The following is a 14644-nucleotide window of genomic DNA, read 5'->3' as shown; positions in this document are numbered from 1 at the left end:
GATTTGAACCAAGGTTCTTCTAACTTTAGGGCTCACAATTTAATAAAGCTCTCATAAGGTATGCTGTGAAGTGTTAGTATATGGACTTTGTAACATCTATTTTTGGCTACTCCTAGGCCTTTTTTTTTTGCTTACTTTTTGATTCTTTGCTGTATTTTAGAAAAATGAAATTAAATTGTTGTATTGATCTTCAGATAGGTTATTTGGCAATGATTGTTATTGTGTGATGAAAATAATTTCCAAGATACATTCTCGAAAACAGCTATGTTTACTGTAGATGACGCATAAAAATTGTGACTGCTAGATCTAGTTGATAATACTCTAAATGCTTTTCTGAGAATCTCTGTATCTAAAATGAAAGAGGTTAATTACATTCTGAATGCACTGTATGTGGAAAAAGCAAAGCTACATTGTTCTTGAGTTTTTTATATTTCTTCTTGTTCTACTATTAAGTAGCAATTATCTTTAAAATCTTCTTATCTTTAGACAAGTATAAAATTCTGGCCAAGTAAAGGAAGCCCATTTAAACTTCTAAACCACTTTATTACAGCAAACTAACACACATATGATTGAAGAGGAATGCGTAACACTTTTCTTCCACTGTACTTAAAGTCAATTTAAATCATCTTTTGCATCTTGCAGACAGGTACTGTGATTTCTCTAAAGGAACTCATTTTATTTATAATTTATTTACATTTTAAAATTTATTTTTTAAATTAAATTCATTGGGGGTGATATTGGTTAATAAAATCATATAGGTTTCAAGTGTACGATTCAATAATACGTCCTATGTATATTGTATTGTATGTTCACCGCCCAAAGTGAAACTTCCTTTGTCACCATATATTTGACCCCCTTTACCATTATCTACCTCCACCCGTCCCTTCCCTCTCATAATCCCTCAACTGTTGTATTTACAAATTTTTTGTTTGCTTGTCTTGCTCATTTGTTGCTTTCAGACACTCACTTTAAAAAAGATTCCATTACAACAAAACATTTTGTTATCATACATTGCTATCATGAATGTCTTATTGCTAGACTGTTAAGTTTTTGTTTAAGCTCTGAGAAGCCGTTATTTTGAAACTCGACACTTATTGTTCAGTTGTCCTCTTGAGATCAGAACTTATAAAATGACTGAAGCACAGAGCATTATGAATTTAATTGAGGACAATAAACGGTAGGAACTGATGGACTAAAGTTGAGGTACATGGTAAATAAAAGACTGAAAATAAAAAGAATTGTATATCAGTGGTGCTGAGATTAATTTAAATAATAGATATTACACAAATAATTTTCCTCTAGTGCTGAGGGCAAGCTTCTTTCTCACTGCAAAGGGAATAATCGATTTAATTTTTGTAGTTAGTGAGAAGCACACTGACATGCCTTTGTGATGTCCTCTATATTTTAATCAAATTAGTATTGCCCATCGAGACAGGAAAATAAAAAGCCTGTGTGCCCATTCCATAGCAATACTTGCTTAAGATAAAATATTCTTGATAAGAATGATTCAAATCCAACAATTTCAATAATAAAAGAGCCTTGTCAGTGGCAGCCATTTTGGGGCAGCTACAGAAAATGCCAAAAATTCTAAATTTTATCAAGTTGTGAAGAAAGATCTAGGGATAACCTTAACTTCATACTTAAATGGGAAAGCCATGGAGGTAAAGCCTGATTTCTGTCCTAGAACTGACATGAGGTATCCAATAGGAAGGTTGGCTTAATTTAAAAAAGGCTTCTGGAATATGCTGATAGTTCCCATAGCTCACCTGTAAAAACTGTTAAGTCTCACCTCTACTCTCTCTTAGGGTTCACATGAGCACCTATTAGAGTATAACTCTGAACTAAAGCATAATTATTGTCCCTGAAGGCATGGAGGTGTGCTAGAATGCTCATCCACACACTGAGCCTGTGAATAGGGAACCAAAGGTTTACAGAGTAGTAGGGGTCTGAATAGGCAGACCACTCTTGAAGACATGGCTACACACATTTATGAACACCAACGTTTGGCATTCTTTGAGGATTTACAACTGATTACAGAACCTCCATCAGTCTTTCCTTAGAGAGTTATTAGGTTTTAGATGTGTAAGATCTTGGTCTGTGGTTATTTTTCTTTCCTCCTGGGAGGCAGTAAGAAGGAAGCAGTATGAAATACTACTTATGAAGTATTCTTGCAAAGAAAAAAAGTTGAATCTGAATCTAATCAAGATTTTAGATCTAACTTCCAGTCTATACAATATTAGACACCACCACAAATTAACCACCATTACAAAGAAACAATCAGCTAAATCCATTCGTTAGAACAAATTATTCAGTTTCATCAACAAATCAATGGCATGACAAAAATGGGGGGGGCGGGGAGTAGTAAATGCTCTTGTTTAACAGAGACTAACCAAATACAATGAGTGGACTGACTCGAATCCTAATTCAAACAAAACAATTGTAAGAAGGCATTCTTTTTCTTGACACTTAGGAGAATTCTGAATATGATCACAGCCTTAAACACTAAGGTATTATTTGTTAAGTGAGATAATATCATTATGATTATGCAAGAGGATGCTGCTGTTATTATCATTATTTGAGATGCATACCAAAATGGCACATCAAGAATTTGCTTTAAAATAACCTGGCCCTTTGTCCTCCCAAAAAGGTGAGGAATGGGGCTGATAAAACAATTATGAAAAAATGTTTATAGTTACTGAAGCTGGGTTATGGGTACATGGGGGGTTCACTGTACTCCCTACTTTTGGGTATGTTTGAGAATTTTCGTACCAAAATGTTTTTAAAGAGAGACAAAGAATCAGTATGGAGAAAAAGAGAAAGAAGGAACTAGACATGGGAATTAAAGGGAGAAAAGTTTGGAAAATTGCTTTGCTTTGTTTATACCAAACTGTGATTCATAAGGAAGACAAATTTCCATTTCAGATAGGAGCTATGCTTGTGCAAAGAATTCTAATACTATAATATTTTTATTAAAATAGATAATCCATAATGAAAAATACAAAAAGAAAGCATTTAAAACTTTGTTAGTCAAAGCAGGTCAAATCTATCCCATTTATGAGATAAGATTATTTTCATACCCTGGTTTCATAAAAACCCTGCCAAAATGGATCTGAGCGTGAAGATCAATGTCCAGCACCTGCTTGAGATAGTCCTGCAAATATGAAAAATAATTAATTTACTTTCAAACATTCTAATATCAGACTTTCGAAACTTTAAAGGAAGATAAAATGAATTTATGAGATTAAAATTTAAAAAACTATCTTATTTTAGCGAAGCTGATTTGCTTAAGACAAATATTCCTTAGTCCCTTCATCCCTCAGTCATTCGTTTATTCATTCAATAAATATTTATTGAGCAGTTGGTATGTGCTGAGTACCAATCAAGGTAAAGGGGATATAGCCTTAAAGAAAAAAACAAAATGTCTTTGCTCTTATAAAAAGTACATTCTAGTAGGAATACTTATATAATACACCAAGTGAATACAGTAACATATAAATTATTACTTAATGGATTATTGTCTCTTTTAAGACACAATTTTATTTCTGAGAAAGGATGTTAACAAATATGACTTAAGTTGTGCCTGGGCAGGGAAGCCACATGCATGTATCCTAAACTATTCTGCTTAATGGATTTAAAGTAATGTAAATTCCTTCAGGAAAGACTTGGACATTTGCCCACAGATTGCCAATTCTAAACAAGCCAACAAAAGTAAAAAATAAGCATGGAGTTAAGTGTAATTGCTCCAACTTTAGACTGTGCTAACAAAAACACAACCAACCTAAGGTTATGACCAACTCAGAGTGATCTGACAAGCATAATCTTTTCTTAAAAAAATTATTTATTTATTTTCTTTCTTACTCATTTTTACTTTTTTTTTTAGAATTAACATATTTGTTATTTAGATATTTTTTAAACAAAAAGAATAAAAGAGCTATTGAACTTTAGAAATACTAAACTTTTCTAAAAGTCTTGGAAAAAGTATTATACCATGCTAACATATATAATAATTAAATTACTATTTTAATTCTTCAGTTAGAAAAATAGTGATTTGCAGACTGTGATTTTTTTTCTTTTTTTCAAATTGTTTATTGGGGTAACATTGGTTAATACAATTATAATTTTCAGGTGTACATTATAATTTGACACCTGTATATTCTATTGTGTGTTTACCACTCAAAGTCCAGTTTCCTTCATCTACCATATATTTGATCCCCTTTACCCACTTCATGCTCACCCTACCACCCTATATTTGACCCCCTTTAACCATCTACCTCCCCTCCTCCCCCTACCCCCCTACCCTCTGGTAACCACTGGTTCATTGTCCATGTCCATCAGTCTCTGTTTGTTTGTCCCGTTCATTTGTTGCTTTTAAGTTTATATCCCACATATATGTGATATCATATGATTTTCAACTTTTTCTGCCTGGCTTATTTTGCTTAGCCTGATAATCTCGAGGTCCATCCATGTTGTCACAAATTGGAAGTATTTCATCTCTTCTTATGGCTGAGTAATATTCCATTGTATATATGTACCACAGCTTCTTTATCCAATTGTCTGTTGTAGGACAATTTGGTTGCTTCCATGTCCTGGCCACTGTGAATAATGCTGCCATGAACATCGGTGTGCAAATATCTTTTCGGATATGGGTTATCAAGATTTTGGGGTAAATATCCAGTAGAAGGAATGCTGGATCATATGGTAGATCAATTCTTATTTTTTGAGTCTATAATACTTCTGCCTAAAAAACTCCCTTCAGTATAGGTTTGCTCAGTTTTTGTTTGGCTAAAAATTTCTTTATCGTAATTTTTGAAGGAAATTTTTTCAGGATACATAGTTCCACATCAGCAGTTATTTTCTTTCAGCAATTTACAAATGACATTCCAGTGTTTATTGAGCTCTATCATTTCTGTTTAAATCATTTGTTAGTTTTATTGTTGGTCGTTTGAAGGTGATGTGTCCTGATATGGTTTTCTCATTTTCATTGGCTTTCGGTAGTTTTACTATAATTAAATACGTATGGTTTCTTTGTATTTATCCTGCTTGAAATTAGCAGAGCTCCTTGAATTTCTGACTCGATGTCTTTTACTGGTTTTGGAAAACTCTCGGCCAATATTTCTTAAATATTGCTTGTTTACTTTATCTCTTTCCTTCTGAGATTCCAATTACAGATATGTTAGATCTCTCACTATATCCCACATGCCTTTTATGCTTTTTTCCCATATTTTCCATCCCTTTTCTAAAATTTTCATTTGATTCTTATGAGTAGATTCTAGTTTTCTAGCGAAAGTCTTCACTTTGTCATTTCTTTTTCTTAAACATATTAATTAGAATTCTTTGAAAGTTCATCATTTTAAGGGTTGTTCTATCTTGCTTCTTAGTTTTTTTTGTTCTATCTGTGGCATGTTTGGTATTTTTAAAACTGAAGCCCAAACTTTATGTGTGAAAAAAAAATTGAAGAGGCTCCATATGATGATATATTCCTCTGGAAAGGATTTAATTCCTTCTGAGGTTAAGGTAAACTAAGATTCCCTTGATCTAATCAAAAGTTGAGCTAATTTGAGGCTGGAGTTCAGTCTTTGTAAAGGCTGGTTTATTTCCAGTTTGTCCTTATTCCTAGAGCACAGCCCTTCGAGGGTTTAAACTGAAAGACTGAGATATTTGCCAGGGCCTCTCTTTCATGGCAGGCTTTAAACTCCTAAGACTGTGGAAAATTCTGTTTACTTTCTTAGCCTCTTAGCTACTCTTTTGTGCTTGGCTTCTTGGCCTCCTGTACTATTACACTACTCCTGTCCCCCTGGCTTAGGAATTGCTAAATGCCTAGTAGAAAAACATGGTGAAGAATTTCAGTTTTAATTCTCTGTGGTTCGCTTTTCTCTGAGATCTTGGTGCCTTGAATCACGGCTTTCTTCGTTGTTCCCACCAGATACCTTTTTTCATTTTCTTCCTTAAAAAATTTTAAAAAATTTAATATAACTTTTATAGTTGTTCTTGGTGGGAGGATTGATCCAAATAAGCCATTCCATCATAGCAGAATCAGAAGTTTCCAGGCCTTTCAGACACCACACACTTAGGTTATACTACAATTGCCTGATATGCATCTTTTATTGACTGTAGAGTCTGTGAGACCCTTCACTCATTCTGCCCACACCCTAACATCCTTCCCCTCTGGTAACCACCAATATGTTCTCCATATCTATGAGTTTGTTTAATTTTGTTTGTTCGTTTTTTTAGTTCTTTTAGATTTCACACATGAGTGAAATCGTATAGTCTTTGTCTTTATCTAATTTCACTTAGCATAATAATACCCTCGGGGTCCATCCATATTGTTGCAATTGGCAAGATTTTATTCTTTTTTTATTGCTTAATATTCTACTGTGTGTGTGAACAAACATCATATCCTGTTTATCCATTCATTCATCAATGTTTCCACATCCTGGCTATTGTGAATAATGCTGTGATGAACATGTATCTTTTTTTTTTTTTGGACATTCAATATTATATTAGTTTCAGGTATACAGCATAATGGTTAGACATTTATATAACTTACAAAGTGATCACCTCAATAAGTCTAGTATTCCTCTGATGCTATTCATAGTCATTACAATATTATTGACTATTTTCTCTGTCCTGTACTTTATATTCCTGTGACTATTTTATAACTGCCAATTTATACTTCTTAATCCCTTCACTTTTTTCCACCCAGACCCCCAATCCCACCCTCACTTGGCAAACAAGCAGTTTGTTCTCTGTATCTATGAGTTTGTTTTTGTTTTGTTTATTTCATTCCTTAGATTCCATATTTAAAGGAAATCACATGGCATTTGTCTTTCTCTGTCTGACTTATTTCACTTAGCATAATACCCTCTAGGCCTATCCATGTTGTCACAAATGGTAAAACTTCATTCTTTTTTATCGCTGAGAAATATTCTATTGTATATAGACCACATATCTTTTTGAATTAGTGTTTTTGTATTTTTCAGATAGATACCCAAGTGCAATAGCTGAGTCATATTGTAGTTCTATTCTTAATTTTTTGAGGAATCTCTATATTATTTTCCACAATGGCCGCATCAGTTTACATTTCTACCAAGAGTGCACAATGGTTCTCTTTTCTCCACATCCTCTCCAATATTTGTTATTTCTGGCCTTTTTGATTACAGCTATTCTAACAGATGTGAAGTGATATCTCATGTGGTTTTGATTTGCATTTCCCTAATATTTAGCGATGTTGAACATTTTTTCATGTGTCTGTTGGTCCTCTGTATATCTTCTTTGAAAAAATGTCTGTTCAAATCCTCTGCCCATCTTAAAATCGTTTTTTTTTTTTGTTGAGTTGTGTTAATTCTTTATATATTTTGGATATTAACCCCTTATCGGATATATGGTTTACACATATCTTCTTTCATTTAGCAGGCTGCCTTTTGTTTTGATGATGGGTTCCTTGGCGGTGCAGAAGCTTTTTAGTTTGATGTAGTGCCATATGTTTATTTTTGCTTTTGTTCCTTTGCCTTTGGAGTCAGATCACAAAAACATCACCAAGACTAATGTCAAGGAGCTTACTGCTTATGTTTTCTTCTAGAAATTTTATGGTTTCAAGTCTCATGTTCAAATCTTTAATCCATTAATTTTTGTGTATGGTATAAGATAGTGGTCCATTTTCATTCTATTGCATGCAGCTGTCTGGTTTTCCCAACACCATTTATTGAAGAGACTGTCCTTTCTCTATTGTATATTCTTGGCTCCTTTGTTGTAGATTAATTAACCATATCTGTTGTAGATTAATTATCCATATCTGTGTGAATTTATTTCTGGGATCTCAATTCTGTTTCTTTGCTTTGTGTGTCTGTTTTTGGGCCAATACCATACATACTACTTTAATTAGTATAGTTTTAAGTCAGGGAGCATGATACCTCCAGCTTTGGTTTTCTTTCTAAGGATTGCTTTTGCTGTTGGAGATCTTTTGTGGTTCCATATAAGTTTAGAATTATTTGTTCTAGTTCTGTGAAGTATACCATTGGAATTTTGAAAGGGATTGCACTGAATCTGTAGATTGCTTTGCATATAACAAACTTTTAATTTCAATAATAATTATGTTTATAGTATGTCAGCTTGAAAATAACTTAAAATCTTGAACTGATATTAAATTAATTAATAAATAATCATCGTATATCCAGATGACTTCTAAGTGAGATAGAACACTGAATTATGGCTTACTAATCATGATTTTAAGTAAATACATTTTTGTTTTTCAGTTACTATATTTTGATTCTTTTTTAAAATATGCTATAGAGAGGCTTTATCTTTAGGTTATGTTAATGAATGTGTTTCTTCATCTTTGCTACATTAAGAAGGTACAAAAGATGTGTGTGGCTGTAGAAAGTTGTATTCTGTGTGTTTATGAACTTTGTTAGTCTGCTAAAATGCTTACATATGATTTCTCAATGATCTACATCCCCTGTTTTTGCTGTGAAATAGAAATTAGTTTTTCCTTAAATGTTATAATGAATACGGGTAATGACAATTATGCTATGAGCGATAATGACAGATAAGTATAATTATGTGTGTTCTTCCATTAGTCTGATGAGCTATCACATGTCATACAGGCACTGGAAAAACTCACTGCACACTCATGAGAGGAGAATAAAAAGCCAAATAAAGTCTTAGTTTTATTATGAAAATAGTTGTGACCTTACAGACCCACTCGGATCTCTGGAACCCTCAGGGGTCTGGGGACCATTCTTCGTTCTAAAGTGTTAAGTTTGTTTAAATATAAAAGAGCATTAAAAAGAATAAGAGTTTGGAAATTACTTTAATTTGCCTTGGTTTATAATACCTATGTTTGAAATGACGTTGAGGAATATATTAAAATTATAGCAATTTCACTCAGATTTGATGAGCGTATTTATTTGGTTTGCTGATTAATACTTTCCTTAAGATGTGAAAGCGTATTCTTTTTGTGTAACCTGTCTTTTTCTGCTTTATGTTTGCATATTTTGTCTTTGATTATTTAGGGCATAAAAAAGCAAAGAACAAAGTTTATTCATTTATGAATGAGCCAAGATTATTTAAAATCATGTAATCTTCTATGGTTATTCTCAAATGTTTTATTGTTGCTTTGAAAAATTAAGTATCCAAGAATTGTTTCTCCAGTAGCCGTGATCCTATCTTAATCAGGTACCCAATCCTTTTTGACAACTCTTTTGATTTTGCCTTCTATAGATCAACTCTAAATTTAGAAAAAAATAAATTTCAGAACATCTTTTATACTTAAAACTATCTTTGAAATTTCCTAGAGTGTATCTAGAAAATCCCAAAGATTTGTTCTTCCATCTTATAAGAAGAGATGTTAGAAATAATTAGGTTTGTTTGATGTGTTACCATTGTAAGTGTTGCTGTCATATCTGAGAAGAGATACTCTGTGCCGTAAGGTTAGATGCATATAGGTAAAATGTTACTAAAATACTGTTTCAGAAATTGTATGCTTTATGGAACATGCCCAGAGATTTGACAATGCCCTTGCTGTCAATAATATGTTTTCACAATCAGGGAAAACAATGATAAAAACTTTTATGATATAGTTACATACTATACCCCAACGGAGAATTTTACTTACGTTCTATTCTGATAACTACATTATTGATTACGGTAATAAATTAAGCACAACTTATTAAGTGTCTGTCATTTATGGAAAGTTTCAGTTTTACTCTGATGCATGTATGAAGGCTCAGCTATAAGCTACAGTCAATAATTTGTGTCTACAACAAAGACAGATTCAGAGCACTTGAGAAGACTGTCATAGGTACTTTGAACTATTGACACTTGAAAGAATAGTCTCTTGGGTACAGGCTTCTGAAGTGATATAGCTTAGATAAGTTTTATACAGCACCAGTGGATTGTGTAAGGAATCCTAGGACTCTTTAGAATGGAAGCAGATGGCTTCATGAAAACAGATTGCTAACCCAAGACCTAGCATAACTAGAATGACACAGGGTGAATGAAATGATAAGGAAAATTTTATAGATTTACTTGTTTAGAATATTGTTGATTAGTTTTAATATTGTATTGCTGTATAACTCTAGATTTGCAAAACAAACTCAAGAAAGCCTATATGGTTAGTTAACACTCTTGCTTCTAAATAATCAAGGCAGGCCTATGAGACCAGCCTTTTTCTGTGATCAATAATTATCTTTGTGATTATTTTGATCATATGAGGTGGCGGAGATACTCTCAGGTAAAATTCAGAGACTCTTAAAAAGGCCAAAATAAATTACTTAGACTTGGTTATCTGCATCTTTCATTGTTTTTGAGCTATTTTACAATTCTGTGGGTTCTAGAAAATTTATAGTAATGCATATATTTCTTTAGTTTTCAGAGCAAAAAGCTGTTACTGTCTACCTGAAACTTTCGGTATTTTCTAAAAATGAAAACTCCTTGAAAAATCTAAAGGGCAGGGGGGAGGTGTAGATGGGGAGAGATTTTGAGGGAAGCATCTGTGGAAGAGTCATTTTTTTTTTTTTGGCTGAGAAGAGAATAGAGGTCTATGGGTCCCACAAGCAGGACCCCTCCCCCTTGCCTCCCCATGATCTCATTGCTGCTAGCATGGCCCAAAGGAGCAAAGACCTGAGATCTACTAGCACTACAAGGATACTCTAGATGTATCCAGTGCAGACTGGTGACCAGATATGTCTCCTTGATGCTCTATTACCTCTTAAGTCCCTCGCAGTTCCTTGGTATAATTCTTAAAGGGAGTGAGCCCCAGTAGTGGCTTAAATAAAATTTTCTGCCAGCTCTGTAAATAGGTGCTCATAGTAGGATTTAATTTGAAACAAGTAAATAAATTATTTGAATATTTGAATTTCTGCACTTAAGATTCATGCCCACTACTTAATGCTTCTGGATCTTTCCTTGACCTCCCTGTCTTTTCAGTGACTGTTTTTCAGGCTCAGCTCTCAAGCTGAAGCAGATGGTCTACCTCGTATGCTTTTTCTTTCTTCCCTCCTTCCCCTCCTCCCCTCCTCCTTCTTCTTCTCTTTTCTAGTTCTTTTCTTTCTTTCTTTCTTTCTTTCTGTAGTGGTCTTTCTTTCTCTCTCTCTCTCTCTCTTTCTCTCTTTCTGGTACTAAGGTAAACTGGAATTCTTTTTGGGACTAGAACTTGAAGGTTGGCAGGAGTGTGCTGCATGCATGCTTTATTTCTTTCTTTCCCTTTCATCTAATTTCTCATTGAAGGAGGTAGAAAAGACAATTATTAGCTCCTATGGAATACTTTGCCCAGTTCCTAAAATCTCCTTCTTAGTAAATTTAAGGTTCGGTGTACCTTGCCACACAGTCAATGAAATACAGAAAACCAATGAGCTTTACTATATTGGCTCTGTTTACTTGTGAGCAAATCCCTAGGATGAATGACACCTTTGTTAGCACTAATAAAGAAGGTTAAGTTTGAGAAGTGTTTTGTCTTTACTGCAGTTGAGCCATAATTGCCAAGCCTATGTATATTATAAGCTCATTGCCTCTTCAGAAGTATTAGAAAAAACAAATTTTAGGTTTGTAAAATAGGTATTGTCCCACAATTAAGTTCATTAGAAATCAAGATAAATTATACATGACACACTCCCTGGAAATAACAAATTTAAGTACTCTTAATTTCAGGGTTTGCTCTAGTGATACTTAGAACACCACAGGCAGTTTGATGGTAATGAAAACAGACGTGTTGCAAATTATTTCTTATAGATCTATCACGCTGCAGAGCTCAGCCCCTAGCCTTTGTGGTCTCAGGAGAGGTCTGCAGCAATTTGCTCCCTCTGGGATTAAAGACTTCTAGGAGACTACCTGCCTACTTTAATATCTTCACTTCTAGATGTAATTTGAGATGGTAGTATTGGACTGAGATTCTCTCTTTTTCTTCTATTGTTTTGGCAGCTGAAGTGCTATTCTTAAACACTCTGAAACTAAAATTGTGAATGGAAGGCAGGCATTCTCTGTCCAGGTTACTGAAGTGCGACATTTGTTCTCAAAGCCAATAGAGTTCACCATCCAAAGAGTCAGGTTATAAATTTAGGCAGTTTTCTACCCAGAGAGTGCAGAGACCAAGAACAATCATATACATAAAATCTAGCTAAAAATAAGTCAAGCTCTTGGAAAATATGAATTTTAGTAAAAATTACTATTATGATAATCTTTTTATAATTTTCAGTTTACTCATTAATATAAGATAAAAGAAGACATGGAAAGGGATTATAGGTTGGCAGAACATTCTGTAATCTAAAATATTATTGAGCCAAAACATAAGGTTGGTTATTGTAATAAAGAATATTTTGCTTTATAACACTATTCAATGGACCTAATAATTATCATGAACCAATACATTTCGTTTGGATATACAGACTTAGTTATACTGAGATATTCAAATTGTGTTTTATATAGGACTCAGCATATACCACATGCAAATATACTTAGTCTTATAAAATCCTATATATTTATATATGTTTGTATTTTATTGTCATTATGATTATGATTATGACTATGGTCAAGAAGGGCAAAGGGCTACCTAATCGCTTTCTCTCCTGTGGGGAGCTCAGGGTTCTTTATCAGGTTTGGAATATGTAGTGGGGGAGTTCATCTTTAAATTTCTTCAGTAGAAGGAAGGATCTTGGAGCCTAAGGTAGGGGTATATGTACATATAAAGTAAGTCTTAATGCAGTAAAGTTGAGTAAGCAAAAAGCCAGAAATCCCTAGGGGGATCAAAACCATTGTGCAAGTTGTGGGATTCTATATGCTGCTCCCGAGTTAAGCTCTCTGATCTACCCACGCTATATCCCTTTTAGAATGCCAGAAATTTCTGAAGCCTCATAGATTTTCAGCTCTGTGGGGGCCTGGTTATAGATATCAGATGTTTACCAGATCACAGCTAATAACTGTATGCAAGACATTACAGTGGTTAAATTTTCATGAGCCTCATTTTTTCATACCTTTTCCCCCATGGACACACCGCCTGATGTGATGATGACATCCGCACGACTGATACCCTCATTCAAGGCATTAAGTAAGTCATCTGGGCTGGAAGGAAATAAAGACAAACACATTAATACATAAGGAAAAGATTTTAGATATAGTGCCAACTTAAAACTAGACCACATAATTCACTGAGTAGGCATTAATTTGAGTATAGCATTATATTTTGTATAAACTCGGAATCAAAAGGGTCTCTACCCAATGGATAACTCTCATTGTGGAGAAAAAATTATGAGTGTGGGAGTAGTGGCTACCGGTACTTTCACAGGGCTTTTTGCTCTATCTAAAAAGGCAACATAATAAGAAGGAATACTGAGGTGTTAGTAGGCTTTCTAACCATCCCGGTTTGCCTAGGAATATACAAGATTTAGTAATGAAAGCTGTACGTCCTACGAAATTCCACACAAGCCAGGATAGGACCCTAAGTGTTGGAGAGATCACATAAGATTCTTTAGAGGGAATATAACTTAAGTTAGTTAGGTCTTTGGAAACACGCTAGATTTTTACAGGTGGAAAGGAATGGGAAAGGGCCTTGTAAGCAAGAGGATCAGCTTCTGATGAAGTCTGTTGTGTTTCTAGATCAGTAAGGAAAATGAACTATGTTGAGTAAAGGACTTGATTTGCAACAACTGGGATAGGTGGGGTAAGACACGATTTTAGAGGGCCCTCATGTTTAAGAATTTAGACTTCATCTAATAGGAAAAGGGTGTGGGGGCTCCCTTAGAATTATGAAGAGTCATTAGGTGTTTATTGGGAAAAGGAAGGGTAGAGAAGGAAAAAAGGAAGTCAGAGACTGTATAAAATATTCTGAGAGAGTAAAGGGACAGGATGAATATTAGGGATTGAAACTAGAAAGGTTCATGATAGTCAACGAAAAAAGACAAGTGCACCAAGCCCTTTAAAGACACAGGTCAAAGGCCTGAATAAAAGAGATGGAACGAAATCAAGGGTTTTATCTTCTGGATCTTAGAGAGTTACAAAGGCCTAATTTGAGATTGATCAAGTGAGAAAACAACAAAATGCCAGCATCGGGGCTTGTGGAGGGATAAGAAAGCAGGGAATAGCTGAAAGGGACTGTTTAGTTACGATTTTAAATCCATAAAACCTACTAGGCTTTGTGCTCTGTATTTCCCTTCAAATGATGAAATATAGAAAGGATGCCTTTTAAAGAATATTTGTCTAGCATACACCCTTGTTTTCGGGGGTGGGGGTGGGTTTCCCTTTCTCCTCCATGGACATTTAAGATGTACATCTAAAAAAGGAGTGATAACATCTTCTGATTTTCTTGTTCTTGCTTTTAGTCCCTCTTGAGGCCTATTTTTGCTCTTGGGTGCCATGAGATACATCTTCCCATAAATCTCTCCTTAGCTTAAACTAGCTTCAGCAGAGTTTCATTAACTTGATATCAAATGAGGTCTCGGTGAGATAGCATATATTCTCCCATATCACTCATGGTAGTGAAGTTTGTTCATGTTCATTTACCTTAATGCACTGTTTGATAGGAAGAGGAGGAGCAAGAGGAAGAGAAGGAAGAGAAGAAGAAGGAGAAAAAAACTGTAAATAGGACATCATTTCACTTTTTATCTAGGGGTGACAGAGGTAAGGAGAAGAACTTGAGATTTACCCAAGAGGCTAC

The 14644-nt window shown here is 34.4% G+C and overlaps 1 protein-coding gene across 9 annotated transcripts in view; it reads right to left on the bottom strand.

Annotated features, from left to right (window-relative positions):
- Nucleotides 1–14644, bottom strand: part of GPHN (gephyrin) — a 390537-nt gene that overhangs the window by 15016 nt on the left and 360877 nt on the right. For all 9 annotated transcript variants that reach the window (XM_039875261.1, XM_039875256.1, XM_039875259.1 and 6 more), the window contains 2 exons: nucleotides 12966–13053; nucleotides 3078–3151 (listed from right to left, as the gene is read on the bottom strand). In XM_039875261.1, coding sequence (XP_039731195.1) covers nucleotides 3078–3151; nucleotides 12966–13053 — 162 coding nt within the window. The remainder of the gene's footprint in view (nucleotides 1–3077; nucleotides 3152–12965; nucleotides 13054–14644) is intronic.

Source organism: Pteropus medius, unplaced genomic scaffold (genome assembly GCF_902729225.1).
Source record: "Pteropus medius unplaced genomic scaffold, Ma_sr-lr_union100, whole genome shotgun sequence".
Lineage (NCBI taxonomy): Eukaryota > Metazoa > Chordata > Mammalia > Chiroptera > Pteropodidae > Pteropus > Pteropus medius.
This window is presented reverse-complemented; position numbering and strand designations above follow the sequence as displayed.